Genomic DNA, 26905 nt, shown 5'->3' with positions numbered 1-26905 from the left:
GGCGACAACTCAGCGGGGGGCCTCGTGAGCTCCGGCTTAGGGTGGCGGCAGCTGCGATTCGACGGGGCGACACCTCAGTGGCAGGCCTCATGAGCTCCAGCTGAAGGCGATGGAAGCCGCGATTTAACGATGCGACAACTCAGCGGGAGGCCTCGTGAGCTCCGGCTTAGGGTGGCGGCAGCTGCGATTCGACGGGGCGACACCTCAGTGGCAGGCCTCATGAGCTCCAGCTGAAGGCGATGGAAGCCGAGATTTAACGATGCGACAACTCAGCGGGAGGCCTCGTGAGCTCCGGCTCAGGGTGGCGGCAGCTGCGATTCGACGGGGCGACGCCTCAGTGGCAGGCCTCATGAGCTCCAGCTGAAGGCGATGGAAGCCGCGATTAAACGAGGCGACAACTCAGCGGGGGGCCTCGTGAGCTCCGGCTTAGGGTGGCGGCAGCTGCGATTCGACGGGGCGACACCTCAGTGGCAGGCCTCATGAGCTCCAACTGAAGGCGATGGAAGCCGCGATTAAACGAGGCGACAACTCAGCGGGGGGCCTCGTGAGCTCCGGCTTAGGGTGGCGGCAGCTGCGATTCGACGGGGCGACACCTCAGTGGCAGGCCTCATGAGCTCCAACTGAAGGCGATGGAAGCCGCGATTAAACGAGGCGACAACTCAGCGGGGGGCCTCGTGAGCTCCGGCTCAGGGTGGCGGCAGCTGCGATTCGACGGGGCGACACCTCAGTGGCAGGCCTCACGAGCTCCAACTGAAGGCGATGGAAGCCGCGATTAAACGAGGCGACAACTCAGCGGGGGGCCTCGTGAGCTCCGGCTTAGGGTGGCGGCAGCTGCGATTCGACGGGGCGACACCTCAGTGGCAGGCCTCATGAGCTCCAGCTGAAGGCGATGGAAGCCGCGATTTAACGATGCGACAACTCAGCGGGAGGCCTCGTGAGCTCCGGCTCAGGGTGGCGGCAGCTGCGATTCGACGGGGCGACACCTCAGTGGCAGGCCTCATGAGCTCCAGCTGAAGGCGATGGAAGCCGCGATTAAACGAGGCGACAACTCAGCGGGGGGCCTCGTGAGCTCCGGCTTAGGGTGGCGGCAGCTGCGATTCGACGGGGCGACACCTCAGTGGGAGGCCTCATGAGCTCCATCTGAAGGCGACGGAAGCCGCGATTTAACGATGCGACAACTCAGCGGGAGGCCTCGTGAGCTCCGGCTTAGGTGGCGGCAGCTGCGATTCGACGGGGCGACACCTCAGTGGCAGGCCTCATGAGCTCCAGCTGAAGGCGATGGAAGCCGCGATTAAACGAGGCGACAACTCAGCGGGGGGCCTCGTGAGCTCCGGCTTAGGGTGGCGGCAGCTGCGATTCGACGGGGCGACACCTCAGTGGGAGGCCTCATGAGCTCCATCTGAAGGCGACGGAAGCCGCGATTTAACGATGCGACAACTCAGCGGGAGGCCTCGTGAGCTCCGGCTTAGGGTGGCGGCAGCTGCGATTCGACGGGGCGACACCTCAGTGGCAGGCCTCATGAGCTCCATCTGAAGGCGACGGAAGCCGCGATTTAACGATGCGACAACTCAGCGGGAGGCCTCGTGAGCTCCGGCTCAGGGTGGCGGCAGCTGCGATTCGACGGGGCGACACCTCAGTGGCAGGCCTCATGAGCTCCAGCTGAAGGCGATGGAAGCCGCGATTAAACGAGGCGACAACTCAGCGGGGGGCCTCGTGAGCTCCGGCTTAGGGTGGCGGCAGCTGCGATTCGACGGGGCGACACCTCAGTGGGAGGCCTCATGAGCTCCATCTGAAGGCGACGGAAGCCGCGATTTAACGATGCGACAACTCAGCGGGAGGCCTCGTGAGCTCCGGCTTAGGGTGGCGGCAGCTGCGATTCGACGGGGCGACACCTCAGTGGCAGGCCTCATGAGCTCCATCTGAAGGCGACGGAAGCCGCGATTTAACGATGCGACAACTCAGCGGGAGGCCTCGTGAGCTCCGCCTTAGGGTGGCGGCAGCTGCGATTCGACGGGGCGACACCTCAGTGGCAGGCCTCATGAGCTCCAGCTGAAGGCGATGGAAGCCGCGATTAAACGAGGCGACAACTCAGCGGGAGGCCTCGTGAGCTCCGGCTTAGGGTGGCGGCAGCTGCGATTCGACGGGGCGACACCTCAGTGGCAGGACTCATGAGCTCCAGCTGAAGGCGATGGAAGCCGCGCTTTAACGAGGCGACAACTCAGCGGGAGGCCTCGTGAGCTCCGGCTTAGGGTGGCGGCAGCTGCGATTCGACGGGGCGACACCTCAGTGGCAGGCCTCATGAGCTCCAACTGAAGGCGATGGAAGCCGCGATTAAACGAGGCGACAACTCAGCGGGGGGCCTCGTGAGCTCCGGCTTAGGGTGGCGGCAGCTGCGATTCGACGGGGCGACACCTCAGTGGGAGGCCTCATGAGCTCCATCTGAAGGCGACGGAAGCCGCGATTTAACGATGCGACAACTCAGCGGGAGGCCTCGTGAGCTCCGGCTCAGGGTGGCGGCAGCTGCGATTTGACGGGGCGACACCTCAGTGGGAGGCCTCATGAGCTCCAGCTGAAGGCGACGGAAGCCGCGATTTAACGAGGCGACAACTCAGCGGGAGGCCTCGTGAGCTCCGACTCAAAACGGCGGCAGTCGCGATTTGACGAGGCGACACCTCAGGGGGAGGTTTTGTGAGCTCCAGCTTAGGGAGGCAGCAGCCGTGATTCAACGAGGCAAAACCTCAGCGGGAAATTTCGCAAGCTCCGGCTTATGGCGGCGGGAGCCGTGATTCGAAAAGGAGACACCCCAGCGGAAGGCCCCGTGAGCTCCGGCTCGGGGCGGCGGCAAGTGCGAGGCTCCGGGAGCACGGCCCCAGCCCAGCGGCAAGAGCGGCGCAACGTGTCTATGAGCTGCTGCATCAGCAACACTGCGACCCGCCAAACCCGGAGTGAGCACAGGTGGGCCCTCATTGGTTTTCTCCGGGTTCACCATGGCCACTATGCTAATGGGATCGGTTTCCGGACTACGGTCGGTGCTTACCGCCGTGGAAGGGGCTTTTGCGCTTATTATAGTGCATCGTTTGATAGGAATGGTCAGTGTTGCTTGGATCATACTTAGTTGTGAGCATGTTTTGCGTCCGTGTGTTAGGAGCGCTTGGGTGGGGATTAATGTTAGTTTACGTGTACAGTCGTTCTCCCCGTCGTTGTTTTTGTGTACGTGTTGATTGTATTCAACTGTCGTCAGGCGTGTGATATGTCAGTAGCGTAGCTTGGCGGGTTTAACGCTGCTTGGCGGGTTTAACGCTGTGCTGTTGAGCGGTAGGACAGCTGGTACAGCACGTTAGAGAGCTTACCTTTGGGTAAGAAAACGAGTGTCATCCGTTATTTGCACTCGTTGGCATGTGGTCATGGTGGGCCATGGAATGTACAAGCGGGACCCTAGTGTGGCGCTTGTGTGCGAGCCAGGTTCTGAAGTACAAGGTCTGAAGTACTGGAAAAAGGAACTTTCAGTACATCCCAAGTGGACAGCAAGTGAACCGTAACGGGATGAACAATCTTTGTTGCGCATTCTGAAAGAATATGCACCTGTGAGGGCGTGAAAATACGTTGAGCTTCCTTAAACATTTTGTTATTGCTACATGAGCAGCCTCATTTTGTACCTTTGGGTCGTTCGTCATGTCTTTTTCTTTCCTTAGAGGGAAAGAATGTTCCTGCATGCGCTTAAAGCTTAAGCAGTGGATGGTGCTATTGATTCAGTTGTCACGTTTGAATATTTGCACCAATTATGGGTTGGTTACCTTAAATGGTAGAGGGTGGCACGTATTTGTTCTCACGGGCCCTGTGTGGTTGAGCATTTCCCTTTATTGTTTGGTGTTGCGGAAGGCACACCTTCTGTCGTGATGATAATCGCAGGGCCCTGGTAATGCAAAAGTACGACTTAAGTTCTCACACATAAAGGGGTCGCTCAATAAGTGTGCGGATGCCCTATCGAGACTTGATACTGAAAATGTGTAGCGCTGGGTGGGGGAACCACCCGCGGCCCTCTTCATTGTAAAGTGTATTTGGGCCTGACTGGGTGGTGGCATCTCATGGCAAAACAAGGAACGTACAATGTGGGGTTCTGCCTGAGATTGTTACGTGGAATACACTGCAGGGTTGGCCATGTTTGCAATTTCCTAAAAAAAAGAGATAGAAAACCCGCCGCGGTGGCTCAGTGGCTAAGGCGTTGCGTTGCTGAGCACGGGGTCGCGGGTTCGATTCCCGGCCGCGGCGGCCGCTTTTCTGATGGAGGCGAAAAGCAAAAACGCCCGTGTGTACGAGATTTCGGCGCACGATAAAGATCCCCAGGTGGTCAAAATTAATCCGGAGCCCTCCACTACGGCGTGCCTCATCGCCTGCGTTGCGTCGGTGCGTTAAACCCCACAATCAATAAAAAAACAGAAGGTTCTATTCTTTTTGTGGGTCTGAGGGCATGTAGGGTCATGTTTTTCTTGGTAAATGGGAGATGCCATATGTAATGCCCAGTGTTCGTATGTGCGTATTACACTGTTGGCGGGGCACGGCAAGGCCAAGACAACAAGTGTGCCGTGTGGTATCCATTGTTGGTGCAGTTGGCCGACTGTTAGTGTTGGTAGCGTGGGTGTGCGCCGTAGTATTGTGGTAATGTCTTAGGCGATGGGGAATGTTATTACCGTGCCTATTACTTGGGATATTGTGCGAGTTACTCGCGTCACTGCGTGAGTGTGTTTTCTTTAGCTCTTACTCTGTAGGAAGACATAACCTGCAGTGAGAATTAATATTGTACGCACAGTTGGTGTACGAACAACATTCTTGGTGCGGAGGTGTTAAGTTCGGGCTCTTCATTTAATTAATGAAAGCCGCCGGTGGCTCATGTATCGGCTTTGCCTCCGCTTGTAGCTGCCACGCTGTATTCCTTTCATGCAGCCGCAGGGATGCGAAGTTGGGGGCCGCCGAGTGCATGCTTTGTGTTCCTTCCTTTTGTGTGGCAAAAGACCTGGGTGCTTAGCCCGAGTTCCTCTGTTGCATTGGTATGCGGTCGTTTGTCAAGTTTGACGAGCTGACGGGAAGCGAAAGGATAGCCACGTTTACATTGACCCGACGAGGGAGGGTTGAGTTGAGAAAAACTGTTTTTTTCGACTCAACGCACCCATGTATAAGCGGACGGGGTGAGTTCAAAAGCCGTCGGGGCGAGTCCGTTCGACTCGCAGGCAGGGGGTGGGTTGACGCGCTAGTCGGGCTGAGTCGGCGGGCCGTGGGTAGCTGAATACCGTATTTGCGCGATTATAACTGCCACCGATGTTAACGCGCGGGTAGGTTCGCGCAGTAAAATTCGAAATAAACATTATTTGACGCCGGCTCTACCACGTAGATGTAAAAGACTTGACACCAGGTATCTGGAAGAAGGAGATTTTATTTTACGCATGCAACTGTGGAAGCCAAAAATAAATTGTGCTTCGTCAACTTGCCTATCCAGCTCCTGCAGTAAATAAAACAATAGCGGGGAACATTGAAACTGTTTGCGATTTCAAGTATCTTCAACTTCATTATTCTACGTGTGACGGGCTAATTGCAGTAGTAGAATAATCTGTAACAGCTGAACAAGGTATGTCATTCAGGAATTAGTGCGCTGGAGTCTGACGGATTTTTTTATTAGATTGAGTTGGATTTTGGGAGGACCTCGTGTCTAAGGCAATGCTGCTGGCCGATTTAAAGAACGTTTTGGTTTTGAGCCCGATAGTAACGCGCACACAAATTTTAAGGCAACTTTTTAGCAAATGAAGGTGCGCCCTAGAATCGTACAAATACGGTAGGTCCTTTACCGGGAATCCCCCCCGGTCCCCTCGCCTCGACACTTTGAATGGAGCACTTTGAATGGAGCGGGAGGGGTCGAGGTAGCTGAACCCGCCAGTCGACTCGACCCTCCTTCGTCGGGTCCATGTATCCGGGGCTGATGCCGTCTCAGGGTCGAAAAGGCGCGCGGCGTAGTCTGACGATCTGCGAGGCCGGCGTAGGTGCTGTTCGTTTATGGGTCATTCGCTTCGAGAATGCTCGCCTTGGTTTAGAGCAGCTCTTCCCGCGAGTCAGGCTGCGGGCAGCGGCGTCCCTCAGTCTGGGGAGGGGATTAGCCACGACTCCCTCATTGTGCCGGCGAGCGAGCGCGGACAAATGCGAGGTGGCAAGGCGCGGACACTAAGATGATAGCCGCGCGAAGACCGCTATAAGCGTTCGGCGTTGGCCGTGAGCAGGTGCCGCCCGCTTAACGTAATGGTGTGACCACTCCGCGCGGTCAGTGACTTTGGGTAGCAGATGTCTTGTCTTTGCTTGTCGGTTGCAATAACGTACGCGGGAAACGTACTAGGAGTTGCATGAGAGACAGTGTTGGGTCATGTGACTGCAGGTGGGAACATGTATAGGATTGGCTGGTTCTTGTGGCCAATCTTTGCTCCATTTGAATCATGTTGAAAAGGGTTTTCGCTCTTTCTTGAACGCCCCCCTTTGGAGGTGTGGTTTTTGGGATCAAAACCAGAGTGTTGGGTTTTGTCCGGGGTCGGTCGGTCGGTCGGTCGAGGGGATCTAGTTCAGTATAGACCACGGCCGAACAGGATGCTCCGGGCAGAGTGGCCATGTAACCGTCATTCTGTCCTGATGTAAATACTTGGAGTAATGTAAATAGTGAAAATAAACCTAATATCCAGCAAGAAAGGCAGTCTTCATCCCTCACCTGCTTCAAGCATCGGACGTCGGTCATCGGAGCGAGTCCAGATCGTCCTCTCGGCTCGCGCATCAAAAGATTCCATTATTTCGTCTTCATCTATCACCAAGAAGATGGAGAGGCGAAATCTAACTCGTAGTTCGTTTGCAACGAAGCTACGCGCGTGCGAAGTAACCCGGAACGCTGACAGGCGGCTCCCGCGCACGGAATGGCTAGCGCTCCCGTGTTCACCGTAATTGTGATCAAGATAGTACCCCTAAACAAGTATCCTCCCAATCCCAGCCATGAACCCGACACCGTCAAATTGTACGTGCCTAACACCACACCGCAATGCCCGCAGTGTCATTCTGCTGCCAAAGCCAAACATCGCATTTGGCTTTGTAAGAAATTAGCTCGCTATAGAAGTTTCTCTCTCCCCCCAACAATCCCAAGATACGCATCAATTTTCCTTCTGTGGACACTCCTGCCCTTCACCTAACTACAATATTCGGACTATCAAGCAGTCTTGCTCGACTAGTATAGAAAGACGGGTCTGCTAACTCTTCCTATAACGACACCCAAAAGACTACCGCCCATCTTAACCTTGGAGCCCATCTCATCATAGAGGCCGCATCATCTTCTAGAGCCCACTTCATATTACCCCATCCTTGAACCCACTTCCCCCAACAGGCCTAGAACCCGCAATACCAATAAAGGCTTTTCTGTGTCTATATTAAGGTTTCCGCTTTATTCTTTTCGCACAAACAGTGTGCAACAGGAACAGGCCACCTTGATTTGCCCTGGAAAATTGTGCTCGTCAGTAGCCTTGCATCCCAACCTGACACACGGACACACCGACATACGCACGCACGCACGCACGCACACGAAGCTGGACTTAATGACAACGAATAAGTTAAGGGGTGACAGGTGCACGATAAAACCATTACTTTCAATCGACGTTCGGGCAGAGACCATCCTTACATCGAATAAAAGTATTTTTATTCCGCCCCTTACACAGATGAACTTAGGCACGCACGCGCACGCACGCACGCACACACACACACACACACACACACACACACACACACACACACGCGCGCGCGCACGCGAACGCGCACACACGCACTCACGCACGCGCACACGTACACACACACATGCGCGCACGCGCACGCACACACACACACATGCGCACACGCGGACGCGCGCACACACACGCACGCGCACGTGCACACACACGCGCACACACCCACTCACGCACACACACACGCACACCCGCGCACACGCAACACACACATGCGCGCACGCGCACACATCCACTCACGCACACACCCACGCACACGCACACACACACACACATGCACGCACGCGCACACACACGCACACACCCTCTCACGCACACCCACGCACACACGTACACACACACATGCGCGCACTCGCACACAAACACGCTCGCGCACGCGCATACACACACGCGTACACATCCACTCAGGCACACACCCACCCACACGCGCGCACACACACACATGCGGGCACGCACACGCGCACACACACGCGCACGTGCACGCGCGCACACACACACGCACACACCCACTCACGCACCCACCCACTCACACGTACACACACATGCGCGCATGCGCATGCGCACACACGCACGCACGCGCACACGCGCACACATCCACTCTCGCAAAACCCATGCACACACGCTCACACACACACACATGCGCGCACGCTCACGCGCGCACACACACACGCACACATCCACTCACGCACACACCCACGCACACACATGCGCACGCGCCCACGCACGCACCCACCCACGCACACACCCATGCACACACGCTCACACACACACATGCGCGCACGCGCACGCGCGCACACACACGCGCACACATCCACTCACGCACACACCCACACACACACACGCACACACACATGCGCGCACGCGCACACACACACACATGCGCACGCGCATGCGCGCGCACACACACACATGCACACACCCACTCACGCACACACCCACGCATACACGCGCACACACACACATGCGCGCACGCACACACGCACACGCACGCGCACACGCCCACACATCCACTCACGCACACACCCACGCACACGCACACACACACGCACAGAGAGAGAGAGAGAAAAGGAAAGCCAACACTCCAGGATATAACGGAAGGCATTTTTCGTTACTCATTTTTAAAATTGTTTGAATCTAAGAAGTGGAGGAAAACATGCTCACCTGGTGGGTCACAATCCCACGACATTCAGGAGATGTGTCTGATGCCGTACACCAACTAGGCAACCGAGAAAGCGGTGCTCCCTTCCTCTTTCTCGGGTATATATATGTTACTGTAATTGTATACTACGCTTAGAGCTGGTAGCCGGCGCCGTTCTGGCAACCCGGGTGAAGGCTGTCTTCCTTTTAACACCCCCGGACAGCTACTTAATGTGCTCTCGGGCTGAGAGGCCTACATCCAGGTAGCGACTGTTACGATTCTGCGCGCCGCTACCATGCCCGCGCGTAGTGCAAGTTGCGGAGTGCACCGAGGTTTAAGAAAGCTGCCTCGGACGAGTTGCAGCTTGCCGGAGAACGGCCGGCGCGTGTGCGCCTCGCTGTTGGTGACTCAAACTTCGGTGGCTGCAAACAGATCGTGTAGCAACTTGTCCCGAAGGACGTGGACGCCGCATCCGAGAAAGAAGAAGCTTCAAGAGCACAGGCGTGTCTCATATGAGCTCCTCGGATTTCTTCCCAAGTGGACGGAAATTCCAAGTTTTCGGCAGCGAAGACAAGAAGAAGGTTTTTGCGAAGCGGCAAGGATCACGCAGAACCAATTCTTAAGTTCGTGAGTGCAGTATTTGCCGTTTAACAACGATTTGGAAATCCGAAGCGGACGCCACCGCGCTAACGCTAACCCCCGTGGTCGGCGCCTACCACAGGTATGGAGCGCGGAGCGGCGACGGGCGCGGCAGCAGAAGCTGTAAGCTCCATCCCCGGCGAGGACAGGACCCTAGACGACGAGATGGAGACGCAAGGCCGCTGCGGCGGAGGAGAGAATTCCAATTACGATGAAAGGTGGGAGAAGTGGATGCAAGTAATGAGCAAGTCGGCGAGACGACGAAACAAGGCGAACACTTCGGCTGCTGAGCAACCGCTGGACTCAATCCCAAAGAAGTCAACCTTGAAACCGCGGTGGGGAGAGTCTAGACCTAAGCCGCCGCCACTGCAGGAGGAAGACTACAAGCTGGTGATGCCATCAAAGAACGGGCTCGGACTCAGCTCGGTCAGTCCGGCACTTCTGGCCGAGAGCATCCTCAAAGCGGCCCGCCTGTCATGAAGGGACGCTGAAATCCGTGTCCGCATTGACGCGACGCAGAACATCCTCACCGTCAGCATGCCACACGTACAAGCAGCGAGAGCCCTAAGCCAAATTACTCAGCTTAACGTCCAAGGAAGGGTCCACCCGGTGAGTCTCTACGGACTCTCACCTTACGACTCGTGCAAAGGAGTTATGCATGGCATCCCGACGCATTACACGATGGAGCAAGTGCTGGAGGACATTTGGCTCCCAGGATTCCTAAGCTGCCGCCGCCTGGAAATGTCAGGCTCTGTTCTCGTTACGATACAAGGTCACAAGGTACCCTTCTACATTTATTATAAGGGCGTTGAGACGAAATGTTTCATCTATAAGAAGACCATCCCATACTGCACCAACTGCCACTGTACGGGACACAGGGCGGACGTCTGCGTGAACGTCGGAATCCGCGCCTGTGAGAGGTGCGGCGTGAGAGACCCAGCGCCGGACCACCCATGCGACCCGAAATGCGATCTCTGCAATGACAAGCACATCACGGCATGTAGAGAATGCCCAAAACGTTTTCGGGAACCGTACATAATCCGCCGCAAGGCTTGGGAGAAAAGTAAAGAACACTCAAGTGGCAGAAGAGATTTGAAGGAGGGGAACAGCGCAAATTTGACAGACACGAGAAGAAGGAGACGAAACACTGTAGGGACTCTATAGTGTTAGCAGATGCAGCCCAATTTTTTCTGAAACAAAGGTCATAGCAAAAAATAAGCATAAAACCACCAGAGAAATAATTGAAGCTGCCGAAATCGCCCGCCTAAAAGATAAATGTGTAAGCATGCCCTCTCTGACCCTCTCCCAAAAAGAATTAGATTTTTTGACCCCAGGTTAGTGCAGCACGTGTTTTTGTGGCGCAGAGCGAGTGGTGATGTGTGACGAGCAATGGTGATAAGAGACACTATCGTGTTAGTCTTGCTTTCCCTTGTATTTTTGACCGTGGTGGCATATATGTGCCCGAGCAGTAAAGAATAAACTGTTGTAAGTCAGCGCTGTGCGTACCGTCTCCTTCTTCTCGTGTCTGTCAAATTTGCGCTGTTCCCCTCCTTCAAGTCATGAACCAACATGCCCAAGCCTCAGTCCTTGCAGGTAGAAGAGAACCATCCAAGGACAGATTGAACCGCTCGGCTGAACACTTGATCTCGTGGGACGACGGGTCAAGACGAAAACGATCATCCCGCTCCAATTCCTGCAGCCGCTGGCCGTCTCTACACAGATGTACGGGGGCAGCTGAGAGGCGATCCAGGTCCCGCTCCAGATCGCGAACCGACCTGAGACCTAATGGCTCCGAATCGGAAGCCAAATGCGGAACCCGAGCTCGTTCCAGGTCCCGCTCCAAACCCAGCTACCGGTCCGGACTAGGTGCGGATGCCAACAGCGGCGGAGGCAAAGTGAGGACCCCATCTTCCGGGGCGCCACAGGTGAGCTGGTCTCAAGTTCTCCTTCCCACTGCTCAACCCCCTAAACCCCTATGCGAGGAATGCAACAAGCTACAATCGCAGATCGAAGACCTAAAGAAAGAAATGGCCATCCTGAGATCTACAATCGCGCAGGTTGCCTCGCAGGCTAAGCTAAACCCTCCGCAAACGAACGGGGGAACGGAGAAACGGCGTAAAATAAACGATAAAAATGAGCAGACTGACTCCCCAAGGCGTACTGAGACCCTAGAGATGCGGACAAAGGAGGCAGAGGACAAGCTAACGGAACGGGAGGTTCCAGTTTGAACCCATTCCCATTTCATCCTTCCCGCTTGTTCCCTCCCGTTTCAACCCGGCGCAAAACGCCCTTCCCTTTTCGCCCTTTCCCATTTCGCCTGTTCCCATTTGAACCCGTTCCCATTTGCACCTTCTCGTTTGTTCCGTGCCGCTTCAACCCGGTACAAAACGCCCTTCCCGTTTCGTATTTTCCCATTTAGCCCCTTCCGTAATAACGCACCTAGTTTCTACTCGGGTGACTCGGGCCGAGGCGTGCGGTTTTTGAAATCAATCCGACTGATTAACTCCTGATGTTTTGAGTTATGCCCGACGCCCCCGAAAGTCAAAAATTACTTGCGTCAACCGTAACCTGAAAATTAAATTGAAGTTACTTCAACCGTATTTCACTGTAAAAAAAGAACAAAGTATGCAGATGCCCTATTAACCTGTAACCTTTTTGCAATGGTCCGTTTTACGATACGCGGTGCCAATTAAAGAACACGTAGGTGGCTGCGTTACTTCCGACCCGGTACAGCGTATCAGCTGAAACCATACCCTTCCGTCTGCTTCTGCGTTAGTCGAGCGGTCTGGAACGTGTTGCTCTCATGCGTAGTCGCGGCAGCCGTGATGGTTCCAGTCCCTACGGTTGCATATACGAATGCACGTGCACTTAAATGCAACACACACAAAAAAAGAAAGGACGAGAATTAACAAAATAGAACCTTTCCGTGGTCGCAGTGCCAGTTTGTAGCGTCCGTAGCTCTTGCCGAAAATGGGTGTTTTAAGAAATGCAACTATTAATTTATAAGGGGTAGTACAGGGCTACTGTTTTATTTCTACGCAGGAAAAAGATCTCGCGAAATACTATAATTACCAGATCTAGCTAACTACAGAAAAAAACGTATTTCATGAAAGTGGTAACTGTTATGGGCTAAGCCAGTGGTACGATCCATTTTAATGTGTGGCTAACGGTCACTTTATATGCAAATGTCTGTAAAAGAATGGCCATTGAAGTCTAAGGCTTAAATTTTTGCTTGGAGAAAATAGTTCGCACACATTTTCAATCCAGGCGTTAAGAACACCCCAAGCTGTATTCTCTTGTGTGTACTTTTTACGGATAATACTCAGGCGGCCACACAGTACGTGGAAAAAGCAAAAGCATAGAGAGTTTTAGCATATCGTTACCGTGTTTGCGTTACCGTTTACCGTGTTACCGGGAGCCGGAGTTTCCGCAGGCCGCTGAAAACGGTAGGACACGTTTTAGCACACCGTTTGCGGTGCGTATTCCGGTCGGGGTGGCGCAAGTAGCGACATCTGATGAATTAGTCTCATAGTCTCAAAGCAAATCACGCATAATTTTGTTGCTCATATGTATTTGCTTTCGTTTAAAGTAGCTTGAATATTTCACTTTTCGGGTGAAGCGTTCACAATAATTGTAGTTTTGAAAATACTGTAGCCATATTCTGTAGAGCTTTAAAAAGAAAACGTATCGGTGGCGCCATCTACCGAGTAGAGTTAGAGTCAAAATACAATAGAATTTGCCCAGCGCTAAATATTTGGGCAATAAACGAGTAAACTATGTTGTAATCATTACTCAGTAACCTACACTACCTAGTCCTGCACAATTTTAGAGGTCTAAAAGCGCACTGCGAGCTCAGAAACTTGTCTTAACTATTTGAGGCGGGCGTTTTGGGAACGGGTTGAAACGGGAAGGGTGTTTTGGGAACGGGTTGAAACAGAAAGCGGTCTAACGGGAAGGGCGTTTTGGGAACGGGCGCAAACGGGACGGCCCAAACGGGAAGGGCGTTTCGGGAATGGGTTCAAGCGGGACGGGTTCAAACGGGAATGGGTTGTTTCGGGCTACACCCGACGGAACAGCTAAATGCAATGGCGCAAAACATGACGGCTGGCATAGCTCAACTCCAACAGTCTGTCACCCTTATGTTAGGTAGACTAGATGCACTCGAAAGCCAAAATGCGGCAGCTGGCACAACACCACGTAGGGACAAGCCATACCTTCGGCCGTCCTCGCTAGATAACCACGACCAGGCAGCGTGTTTCCAAACGCTTCGCGGTGCACAGCACCCACGTGACATGTGTGATGTCACTGCGCGCGCTAATGTTTTGAGCCCCTGCTAAAACGATCCCGCCGTTCTGGCTCTGTAGTCTTGACGTAAAGCGCTGAGTATTGGCGCTGACGGCTTGGGTTCGAGCCCCAGCACGTCTATCTCTTGTTTTTTTTTTTTTTTTCATTGCCTATTTTGTTTCTACATTTCATTTTTTTCTAAACTGAAATCTACGCGTCATTTTTGTTAATATTGGTGATTTGGTATGTTTTAGGTCGCTTTAGGCTTGGGGCGCAGCCAATAACCACGTTGAATTACCGTTCTCCATCGCACGAACAGACATGTCACGTGGGTGCTCTGTGCAGCGAAGCGTTAGGAAATACGCGACCAGGCAGACCCCAACCGAGCTAACCATGGCTAGCCGCGGAGGGAAGCAAGAGAAAAATCTAATAGTGTGGCAATGGAACGCAAGAAGCATCAAATGGAAACTTGGGTCACTCTCACAATATATTGATTCGTGCACGAACAAACCGGATGTACTCGCGCTACAGGAAGTAAACTCCTGTGCACGACTACCTGGCTACATCACACACGGTGACCCGGAATGCGGGGGCACTACCACGCTCATCAGCAAGAGAGTAACGGCAGTGCAACACACGCTACAGCTACCCAGAACAGAAGGGACCCTCACAGAGCTGATACCTCGGAAACCTGGGAAAGGAAAGAGCGTTTTCATCCTTAACGTGTACTGCAGGCCTAAGAGGAAGCAGTCGGAATTAAGGAGTCTGATACAGCAAGCAGTACAGGTGGCTGATGCCTGTGATGGGTGATGCTGATGCTAGTGATGGATGATTTCAATGCGGCCCACCCCGTATGGGGATACCACTACTCAAATTAGCGAGGAAACGAACTATAATGGCTTCCTCTGAAGAGCACGAGCTCAAGCTCCTCACCGACTGGACTGCACCTACCAGAATGAGAAATAGTGTTTCCGGAGACACGTGCCCGGATCTCACGTTTGGGCGAAACGTCTCTCAAGCCACGTGGGAAAACACCGGGGAATACCTAGGTAGCGACCACGCAATTATAGCTACCACTATCGTTGGGGAGGAGTACAGAGCACATACTGGCGTAGCCCGCATCATGGACTGGGCTAAGTTCCGAGAGCAGCGAGAGATCCAATCCGCCTCAGAAATCAACAACATTTGTGACTAGGCTTCCTCGATACTAACAGATATTAAGTCGGCAACACAAGAAGTCAAGGCCACTGTTCAGACTCCAAGTGTCGATCCCAAGCTGTTACACCTGTGGGAGGCTCGCCGCAGCCTCATCAGGAGGTGGAAGCGTCAGCGCCACAACAGAAAACTCAAGAAGAGAATAGCCAAACCCTCAGAACAGGCCGCAAAATACGCAGCGGAGCTCTGCAGTCAGAACTGGCTCCAGCTCTGCGACGGGCTCCGCGGTACCCTAAGCGCATCCAAAACATGGATACTGCTCAGATACCTCATTGATCCGACAAATTACAAAAGCGCAGCCTGCAAGAAAATTAACACCATTATTCACAAGTTTGAGGGATCCCAAGAGAATCTTCTCAGAAAACTGCAGCAGAAATACCTGCCCATGCACCCACCTTATGTGGCCCCTGACTACAAGGGAGATCCAAACCCGCAATTGGATGCACCCATTACCACGGCTGAGGTGAAAGCTGCGCTTCAGAAGATCCGCCGAAATACCGCGCCAGGTCAGGACCAAATCACAAACAAAGCATTGGCCAACCTCGACGAACCCTCTATAGCATCCCTCAGAGGCTACTACAATCAGTGCTGGGAGAGAGGAGCCATCCCACTTGAATGGAAATCCGCTGAGGTGCGCCTAATACCTAAACCAAACAAACATCTCGGCATCGAACACCTACGGCCAATATCCCTCACGTCGTGTATCGGGAAGCTGCTCGAACACGTCGTGCACAACCACCTGCAGAACTTCCTCGAAGGCAGAAAGCAGCTCCCACCGACCATGTACGGGTTCCGACAGCACCTGTCGACGCAAGATGTGTTGCTGCAACTGAAGGAGGACATCATAGAACGGGCCAACACCCACACGCCTAAGGCCATCCTGGCTCTAGGTTTAAAATTACTCCCACCTCCCCTCGCGGGAACCCCTGTGTAGATGCGACGCATAGGGGGTTCCGTTGTTGTTTCTATTAGGTTGATTCTCCCATCGCGTGAAACGTGCCGTGAACCCCCTGCCGCGGCTATGACGCAACGTGGCGCGGCTATGACGCAACACAATCCACTTTAATCCAATCCAATCCAACCCAAGCCAAGCCAAGCCAATCGAATCCACTCCAATGCCCCTCGCGAGAGAGTGTTCGCTATCAGAGAGGAGAGGGGGTGAGCGGCGGAGAGCGCAGCTCGCACGGCGAGGAGAATGGGGGAGGGGTGTGGACGGACAACGACGCCGTATGGAGGGACAAGGCGAGTGAATGAGATGCAGTCGCATCTAAAAGGGGCCTTTGACAACGTCAACCATGAAGCCATACTCACTAATCTGAACGAGCTCGGGTGTGGCAGTCGCACATACAGCTACGTCAGAGACTTTCTCTCCGGGCGGTAAGCCACCCTCAAGATTGGAGACATTCAGACACAACCGACTCGCACCGGCGGACGCGGCACGCCACAAGGAGCGGTCCTGTCCTTCCTCCTATTCAACATTGCCCACATCGGCCTGCCTAAACAACTGGCGTCGATTCCGGGCTTACACCACGGTCTTTACGCCAACGATATCACGGTGTGGACCGGTATGGGCTCGGTCGGGGAGATGCATGACCGTCTCCAAATGGCGGCTGATACCGTGAACGAGTATGCTAAGAACTGTGGACTCTTGTGCGCCCCAGAAAAATCTGAGCTGCTTCTAGTGCGCAGAAAGGGCGGTAGGCAAACAGATGTCCCTTCGATGGAGATCACGCTGGACGGTGATACCCTCACCCCGTCTCCGCAAGTGATGATTCTAGGTATGATAATTCAAGCAGATTGCGCAAACACCACGATGATAAGGAAATTGGAACACACGACTTGTCAGATTGCCCACATGCTCCGTCGGATCACGACCAAGCGAAGAGGCATGAAGGAGGCGGATACGTTTCGCCTCGTCCAAGCGTTCGTCGTGTCGAGAATCTATGTGACGCCCTATGCACTACTAAACAAGGCAGAGAAGAACAAGTTAGATACGCTCTTGCGAAAGGCGTATAAACAAGCCCTGGGTCTGCCTCCCTACACCTCCACGGATCGTCTCCTCAAGCTTGGGGTGCACAATACTGTGGACGAGCTGATTGAGGGCCACCTGCTTAGTCAGCGCTACCGGCTAGCAGGGACGGATGCAGGCAGGGCCCTTCTGCTAAGACTGGGCATAAACATCCCTGATCGCCCTCTTGAAACCACAGTAGACATGCCTCGCGAACTACGCCGAAACATCAGAGTGGCCCCGTTGCCCAGAAACATGCACCCGCAGTTCCACGAGGGTCGGATAGAGGCGCGAGTTAGAGCCCTGGAGAAAAACTACGGCTCAAACGATATGGTTTATTATACGGACGCCGCAGATTATGCAAAACGAGGAGCCATGGTAGCGACTGTGACGAAGAAGGATAGCCACACCACGAGTCTCACTCTCAACAAAGTCTCCACGCTACAGGCCGAAGAGATAGCTATTGCGCTGGCAATAACGCAGACCCCAGCGGAAGTGATAATCACGGATTCACAGTCAGCGTGTAGGAGCTACCTCCAAGGCCGCATCTCGTGCGTCGCCATGAAGATCCTCGGCCAGAACCCTCCGAAGAAAAGGGTGTCGATTGTCTGGACACCAGCTCACGCTTCCCTCTGCTATAATGTCTTTGCTCATGAGACTGCTCGAGGTCTAACCAGCCGAGCGCCGCGAGAAAGTTGGCTAAAGACAGCGATCCCCGTAACTTCATACCAGGAGGTGACCCAATTCTACAGGCTCACCAGGCTTATGCTACCCGCTGGCCACCCCTCCCTCAGCAAGGCAGAGGAGCGCTCCTGGTGTCTCCTCCAAACCAGCACGTTCCCCCACCCGACCAAACTCCACTTATTCTGGCCAACAATATACTACTCACAGTGCCAATTCTGCAACGCGCCCTGCACCCTGTATCACATGGTGTGGGAGTGCCAGCGTAACCCCTCACTTTCCCCGATATCTAATCCCTCGATTGAGCAGTGGGAGGAAGTGCTGGCCAGCTCTAGCCTCGAAGAGCAGCTTCGGCTGATCCACCGGGCTGAGGCGGCTGGACGCTCCAACGGGGTCCTGAACTGAGGAAACCGCCCGCTTGACTCCTCTCATTAAATAAAGTTTATTCTCTCTCTCTCTCCTCTCCCCCGTCTCTCAGGCTCAACGACCGCCGCTGCTGCTGGCCGCTCACGAATTCGGAAAGAGCGTTGTGTGTGTCTATGTTCGGGCCGTGTGCAAAAAACACTAGGAGAATTCTAGTAACGTTGGGAGAACTGTTTGAATCGTTACCGCATCGGGCATAATACGTACGGGTTGCTTCCGAGCTTAAAATGTTTTCGTTTTTGGAGCAGCGAATCCATGCCGTCGCTTAGCTCGAGTCTTGCACTGTAAACTCTCCCGGAAGGGTATTGTTCCTGTAATGCTTCGGCTCATCTCTCCCCTAGTAGTAAACCAGTTAAGTTTGCCTGCGGCTTCTTGTCAGCATCTCCAAGGCAGCAATCTTTGCCTACCGCTCACCACCACGCTACCACACGCATGACGGAGGGGACGGAGCCCGGTTCGGGTACGCCTTCCCGTATGTAACAACTGGTTCCTAGAGGTGGGATGGCAACGTCGTAACACGACCTTGTAGCGGCTTTGTGGTGGCCTCCACGTGGTCCTTCATCTGAGTAACTCCAGGAGGTCAAGTATCAAACAGAGCGATTTCCGTTACAAGCGCACGCACAGGATACCTATGTTAAATATCAGATCACGGGGTTGGCTTTGCTTCAACGCGAGCTTACCTCTTGAAGTTGGGCTCTCCCAGTTCACATATGTGCGTGGAGGGACCCCCGAAATCCGCAGAGGTCGAAAATTTCGCAGTAAATGAAGTCACCCGTTTTTCTTACCTTTGCTGTCAAGCTTTCAGCGTCGTCGTAGCCGATCCATACACTCCCTCTCACAGCCACCGGTGCAACCACGCGAGGGTCTCGCGTTATCTTCCACATTGAAGATGTATTCAGCAAACTACAAATCTGCAAAATGCGGGAGCAAGTTTTCTGAGGCACCATTCGGCACATTCTCATTTTTATTATACTTTGTCACATTCCCTCCTTTACGTTCAGGCTTCTCGGTTATCGCAGTTTTATCGAATATTCAGCTCTGTTTCGTTATTGCAAATAAATTCCTTGGGAGGTGGTGTTGGTTGTGTGGACGCGTATCTTTCGATTTGCACTTCCACAGTGCTATGGTAGCGAAAAGTTTTCGAATAGAATTTTTTTAGTTATGAAATTGTGGTCATCTATGCGCATTTGCAGAGAGGTAGATTACTTCTAATATGGTCGGCTTAAGTTCATCCCACAAAAAGCGCGACTAAGCGCCCTCCGCGTTTCCAAAGCATCTGGCCTGCGCGATCGGCTGCTGATCGGCGCATTTGGTGGTATATGCGGGCGGTTTAAAATTTTATCCAACCGGGTTGTGTGCTGGTTACAACTGCCATGCAACCGTTATTTTGCTTTCCTTGCTGCAATGACCGATACAAACTTCTGAATTTCAAATGCTCGTCCATCTGGAATATTCTCTCTCCCCACTGACAGGGCTATATTTATCAGCCGTCGCTATACCCACCTCGTTATAACCGATGTAGCCAGGCTCCTTGGTCGCCGGCCCTGCAGGACCGGGCCCCGTGGTGGGCGCCAAAAAGCCGGAGTTGTCCGGGTTGGCCAGCGTGAATGAGCGGCCGTACAGGGGCATGCCCAGCACGACCTTGGCGGGGTCCGCTCCGTATCCGAGCCACCTCTTAATGGCGCTCTCCTGCATGACAAAAGATCGTATGATCGCTAGCTAAGAAAGGAAAATAAATATTGCAGCCATTGTTTTGCACGGTTTCCTGTCCTATCCATTCCAAAACGCTTTTTGTACGTGACAACGCCAAACAATGCGGAGAAACAATCCCTAAAAATGTTATTATCTCCAAATCCTCGCCATCTTAGTGCCTTTTAGGAGGCACTGAGTGGAATTTGTTGAGCTCCCATTTGCAGCTGCACAACCCCGTTTAACCCCGTGCACTCGAATATTTGACTATTTAGCGGAGAGCCATAGCTTATCTGTAATGAGAGTCAGAAGGCCGTGTAAAAGGTATGACAAGCCATGCACCGTTCGCGACCGCCGTGACAACCGTCATGGCGTCACACGGGTTTGCAACATGGTTTCCCGCTTTCCCCGCCATGAAATTTATTGTTTTCACGAAATGGCGTGGTTAGTGTCGGCTTTGTTTCTCCATGCGCAGGTTGAAGAAATTAAACATGCCGTTACATGGACGAAGGCGTTAGAGTAGGCCGTCCGTCATGTCGAGGTAGCGTGGTTGACGAGCGGCCTGCACGAGAGTTGCCGCCGTTCTGACGATGAAGATCCAAACCCAAACTTCACTTGTTTAATGCATGGCAAGTACGCAGAAGCGATGAGACGGGGAGTAGCACACCGGCGTGATACCTCGAAGGGGCAGACAAACGTTCTCCGCGGTGCCCGAAGGCGCACTGCCTCGGCTGATCGAAAACAGAACCTGTTGAGAGTCCCCAGTGCAACTTCCAAAACAAACGCCCACAGGTTCGAAGCAGAGTCAAGCACAGATGCAAAAGCATTCTCTCACAGTGTTAGACGCGATTACTTATGACGTTATATTGCTGGTTTGAGTGGTAGCTTTCCTGCTGAGGTCGAAAAAACAAAAATGCCTGACTGTAGAAGATTCGTTCGCATGTTTACGACCTCGGCCAGGGTCATAATTGATCAGTAATCTTGTCGTCAGTGCACTTCACAGGCCACGTTTGGCTGCACTACTTAAAGCGTTAATTTTGCTTCTATCATTTTGAATTTTTGGGCATGTTGCTTACACAGTGCTGCAATAAAAGATTGAAAGTAACATCTTATTTGTCGTGATTGGCCAAGAAATATTGTTCCTAGTTTCTGATGTTTACTTTTCCTTTCTGAATAGTCGGTCTAAGGGAACAGCAGTTTCTCCCAATTGATCATTTGCCTGGACGTTAGACGCTGTGTAGCGCGCGCTGCGCTAACGCTACTTTGAGGCCGAATATTGGAAAACTTGCTTTATCATCATAACAGAGAACATGTACCCAATAAAAAATGCGGATATCTAAAATTGGTTAAACATCGAGAAAATTTGGCGCTTGTTATATTTTGGAAATAAAAACGCATTCCGCGACATCACCGCAAATAATCAGTTGTGAGCTTTTTCAACACACCCGCGCCCAGCTCGCCTGAAAGCAGCTTTGATTGAATTATTTAAATAATAATTCTTGTTTTTTTATCTTTGATTGCAGTCATACCAATTCCTTTTATAGCCGCTGCTGACAGAAAGCGTCTGTTTCCTTACATATATCGTAAAAGAGAGGAAAGAGGCATTTTTTGTGCCACTTAGCATGATAGCGAACTTGCATGCGCAATCTTTATAGCGCCACTGTTTTGTGTACACCTTCTACACTGGTTCAATGCGTTGTTTCGAGAGCATGAGCACGTTATATTGCTGGTTTGAGTGGTAGCTTTCCTGCTGAGGTCGAAAAAACAAAAATGCCTGACTGTAGAAGATTCGTTCGCATGTTTACGACCTTGGCCAGGGTCATAATCAATCAGTAATCTTGTAGTCAGTGCACTTCACAGGCCACGTTTGGCTGCACTACTTAAAGCGTTAATTTTGCTTCGATCGTTTTTAATTTTTGGGGTATTCTTTACGGATGCTTGTTACGGCTGCTGGAAACTGTGTTTTTCCTATTTTTGCGTCCTAACACGAATTACTTCGTTTCCAGACTTGTTAAACAGCAAGGGAGCCTGAGTTTAAAAGCGCGCAATATTGTAATGCTTCCTTTTCTAAGCTGAGAACAGTACTAAGCGAGGTAGATCACATAGGGCAGCTTCTCTTTTACGTCTATCATCTCCCTACATTTTAAAACCTGTGTTGAAGTGCTATCTTCGCATTACACCTGTTTTTTTTTTTGTCCTCTTTGTGCCATGAAGTCTCTTGTTGCCTAAAATGTATTTGAAAGCCTTTACAACGCTTGTTTTGATACCCTATTTCTTTTTTACAGGAGGCTGAGAATATGCGTCCCTTGCCGACAGCGACATACAGGTCAGTTGTGTCCTCTCAATGGACAAGTACCTTGTGCAAGTGCAGCACGCTTTCGCTGAGGACAGCAGCAATGTGGCCGCTCTGGGAACCCGAAATAGCCCAATACTGGGCGCATTGCCTTTGCAAGGTGTGCCCAACAGGCCTTCGAATTAAAGACTCTCCGACATTCAGAGTGGAGTACGGTTTACTTGTGTTGTGTATGTTGCTTACACAGTGCTGCAATAAAAGATTGAAAGTAACATCTTACTTGTCGTGATTATTTTAGGTGGCCAAGAAATATTGTTCCTAGTTTGTTATGTTTACTTTTGTTTTCTGAATAGCCGCGGTCTAAGGGAACAGGAGTTACTCCCCATTGCTCATTTGCCTGGACCAACACATCGTCTCTTAGTATGAACGGTTAATCCAGAGGGGAGCGTTTGCAAGGATGAACGTTTACTTTAGAAAGCATCAATTGGTCTACAGGGAGTAATGGGAAACATAAACGATTGATCCTGAGAGGAACAACAGTTGGTCTCCAATGGACTAGAAGGGGAGACTAACAGTTGATCTGCAAGGGAACAACAGTTAGTCTTCATGGTACACCAACAGTTGAACCGTGAAAGGACGAAGCGTAGAGGGACTAACAGTTTGTATCCTTCCCGTTAGTTCAAAAAAGCACTAATGGTAGTGGCAACACATTCAGACTCCGAAGTACTAATTACGAATTTCCGGTACCCCGTTAGTCCATTTTGGCTAAGAGTGAGCGTCAACGCACACACACAAAAGCCGTTTCGTCACAATGCCTTAAATCCGCTAAATTAACCCCTGCGGGATTTCCACGTTCCATATCCCAACAGTACACAACCGGTACTTCGGACAAGGTGCAAAGTATCGATTAAACGAGGTGGTAAGAGGACCGCTGCCTTTAAAGGAACATAAAACATTCTGTACGACTGTTATTTACAAAATAAGTTGTGTGTACAATTATTTTGTACACTTTTACATAAAAAAGCACCGCTATCATCCCGACCTAATTTCTGGGCTCAAACCCAGTCCTACACAATTGGACCAAGAGGCTTTACCTAAAGCCACAGAGGTCGAACGGCGAGTCATGATTAGCACCTGGTAAAAAAAAAAAAAAATTCTCAGAATGTCCATATTGTCCAAAGTAAACCAGCAGCTGTTGCTAGCTACATGGAGGGAATGTCAGTGATGTGTCGTTAAGTAAACGGAGCGTAGCTTAAGGCTTGCGTCTGTGTCGTCATATCTTACGTCTGCAGATCGGTGGCGATGATGATGCGAGGATAAAGCATTTAAAAATTCACATACATCCAACAAGAAAACTCGCCTCCGCAGACTCGGCTGTAATGCGACAAGGTAACTAAACAATGTTTAGAACTCACTCATACGTCTTTAAAAATGCCTTTTTCTGAGTGACTGCGTCATACATGACACAACGTTCATTGTGCAGCAACGAAAATGCTCGATATAAACAAACAGCGAGATAAAGGCGCGCCGTAGTGGAGGGCTCCGGATTAATTTTGACCACCTGGGGATCTTTAACGTGCGCCGAAATCTCGTACACACGGGCGCTTTTGCTTTCCGCCTCCATCAGAAAAGCGCCCGCCGCGGCCGGGAAACGAACCCGCGTACTCGTGCTCAGCAGCGCAACGCCTTAGCGACTGAGCCACCGCGGCGGGTAGGACAGCTTTGTGACCTCATTTAGGGGCCTCCTATATTAGGGCCTCTTTACAAATAAAAATGTATGCCTAGTTATAAAGACCACGAACCAAATTTGCGTGGTGACACCACAGTGATATTAAGCAGGATCGGTCGCAATTTTTCGCGTTATTTCTTTAAAACAAATCTGCAGAAATTCCGAGAATTGTCTACTAATGCGTAGCATTCTTATGCCGCTTGTCTTGAGTGCGAGTTATTCACAGCAACTTTTTTGTTTTTTCTAACTTTCGTCCGACCAATTATCTCGATTTCCGCTATTGTAACGATTACAGGTGTTACTCTTGCGAAATCTGCATTTTTGTGTAAGTGAAAAGCGTTACGCGGTTCGCCATTGTCGCATTTTTTTTATTTTATTTTTGGTTTTACAAAATGGTGTTCGGCCAATTATCTCCATTAACGCTATTTTAACTATTAAAGGTAAAACTTCCGCGAAATGTACATTACTGTGGAAATGCAGGGCGTTACACGGACCTCGCTGTGTTAATACTCGGCAAAGAATGCTACGCAATAAAACATTTTCCCAAATGAAACAAAAAAGATCATTTATGTCGGCAGCTCATTCAAATAATTTTACATACAGTGTCTTAAAACAGGGGAAGGGGGATGTTAAACCTTGCTTGTAAAGCACACTTGCCACGTTTGATGATTTCTCTTCTTCGCTGCCATTCGCGCGAGCTCCGAGTGGCGAGCAATGTCCGGTGTAGTTGTACCAGGGCCCGAAGAAGTCGTACGCCATGACAGTGATATAATCTAAGCACCTGTAAAGGCAACAATGTGCGTGATTAAACGCGGCTTAACAAGGCTGTAGAGACGACGTACCGACTGCACTACAGACCATGTGCATTTCACCTGCCACAAGTCCACCTTGCCACCTTGGACTACGCGGTTTCATATCCGTGAGGGAAGCCAGAAGAGAAGAAACAGGGCTAGTCCACCAACCTCAAGTCGTGGGCAGTATTGGTTACACATGATCAAGAAGCAAAGACAGCGCAGCTGGGACACGGACAAAACAAGAACTTAAGTTTTCTTTTTTCCATGTCCCAGCTGCCGATTATTTTCTTCTTGATCGCCAACCCAGCGCCGCGCCAGGGCGCGCATTCTCAACTACCCGAGAGTTCGGACATGAAAGACAGAAATGGGAGTGCTAGACTGGAAGCGCCGCAAAAACCCTTTGAGAGGAATTCCATTTAGAATCCGTTTCGGTACGTGCGCTACGTGGATGTTACATCAAAGGCGAGTGCTAAGATTCGAACTACTTGAGCAAGCGAACACGTACAAGGATAGGGGAGAAGTCATGACAACAGATGAGCAAATCAAGGCGATGCTGAAGCAGTGCATGGCTGCCCAGCGCGTGTTATTGGTCGGCATCAGAACACCACTTGCGCAGACGGCTCTGCAAGTCCTGGATGCTGTGGAGCTCTTTTTGACCTCGTTCAACCAATAACCAGTAAAATGGCCCTCGTGTCACAACCACCTGGTCAATAGCGGAAAGAATTCGCCGGTCGTTCATTCTCCAATCGAACGCTGGAGGTCCGAAAGGTCGCCTGGCATGTTTGAAGCAAAGGACGTTGAAATATCAATTTTCTCTAATTGTGTTCTATGAGCCAAATATGACGTCATCATTTTGACTACCTGGATTTGAACATTTTTTGTCGGATGTTGACGGAAGTGCCAGCAAAGTGTTACTATGCATTCGCAGTGGCTTAACCTACATTAAGCACAAAGTTCCGGCCCATAACTGCAATGAATATGTTGCTGTTACAGTGCAATATAAAACCAGCACCTTTTCAGTGACAGCCAGATATGTGTCACCCCGTGCACGATTCGATAATAATCAGTTGGACCTGATTATTGACGCATGCCCTGGAAGAGTGTGCGCATAACCCTGACCTCCCACCCTTTCCTTCCCCCCTCCCCCTCCATGAGCCGTGGGAGAACCTGATCACTAGCGACCACCTGGATGTCCAGCAACTACTGGCATCTAGGGCTTCGGTCGCCCGGTCATCACTTGGATTCCCGGACTAGGGAACCACTCCTACTTTATAAGTCTCATTAAAGTTTCATACTACTACTACTACTACACATCATTGTAGGTGGCTTCAGTCATGAGCTCTGGGGAAGCATCGCGAGCACCACATGAGGGCGACACCTCGCCAATTTCACCCCCAGTCATGACCTGGCTTTTTGTGCAATGATTCGCTGGCGCTTTTTCAGGATTCAGCTTACAGCAGCTATACCTAGACCTCGCAGTCACATCTACCTGCCTTTCGTCTGCAGCTGCGTGGTGCGCTGATGTTGACTCCTACGGAAGTGATCACGTGCCCACATATGCACGGCTAACGTGATACCAAGGTTCACCACATACGCGGGAACAACCTTACACTGACTGGCAAGTGTTTCTATTTTCTGATTTATATTATCCTGCAATAGCTTGGCCTCAGTGACTGATTTTGAACCGAGCATTGTCCAGGCAACTCGGGATGCATCACACAGTGCAGCATGCTTCACTAAATGTAATCCAGGGTAGGCTTTGTACCAAGTGCTTCGCACTGTTAGACGTCGAGCTAGAAGGAGGTAACGACGGACAAAAGCTACCTCTGACCTGAGAGCGTCTTGTAGAACCCAGAAACTTGTGCGGACGTATTTAGAGAAGCTTGGCTGACAGCGCTGGATATCGTTCTGTTACAGATTAGACCTTCGGAAGCCACTTTCTATAGGATATGGCATATCGTGCGTACATTACCGTATACACCCACACAACAGCATCCATTTCGAACTTTGGCCGTACACCAGAACCGCATTGACACAGATGTTACCGAAGACTTATGCATGCGCGTTGCAAGGGACAATGCTGAAGGCATGGCATTATTAAATCGGTGTGCGTCTCCAACTGTGGGTAGCTTCTTAAACGTTCCGTTTGCGCTGCACGAGCTCATTGTAGCACTCGCGGCTTCAGCTCATTCTACAGAACCTGGGCCCGATGGCATCACCTA

The 26905-nt window shown here is 51.7% G+C and overlaps 1 protein-coding gene across 1 annotated transcript in view; it reads right to left on the bottom strand.

The window, feature by feature from the left end:
• The window catches only part of LOC144168481 (putative chitinase 10), a 114810-nt gene that overhangs the window by 9901 nt on the left and 78004 nt on the right, over window positions 1-26905 (bottom strand). Inside the window, exons 13-15 of the mRNA XM_077697454.1 lie at window positions 24547-24670; window positions 19682-19867; window positions 18964-19089 (exon numbers count right to left, since the gene is read on the bottom strand). Of these exons, the coding sequence (XP_077553580.1) occupies window positions 18964-19089; window positions 19682-19867; window positions 24547-24670 (436 nt within the window). The remainder of the gene's footprint in view (window positions 1-18963; window positions 19090-19681; window positions 19868-24546; window positions 24671-26905) is intronic.

Source organism: Haemaphysalis longicornis, unplaced genomic scaffold (genome assembly GCF_048455015.1).
Source record: "Haemaphysalis longicornis isolate Haplotype H1 unplaced genomic scaffold, Haemaphysalis longicornis Haplotype H1 scaffold_2, whole genome shotgun sequence".
Taxonomy (NCBI): Eukaryota; Metazoa; Arthropoda; class Arachnida; order Ixodida; family Ixodidae; genus Haemaphysalis; species Haemaphysalis longicornis.
The sequence above is the reverse complement of the archived record's forward strand: the minus strand, read 5'-3'. Positions and strand labels throughout refer to the sequence as shown.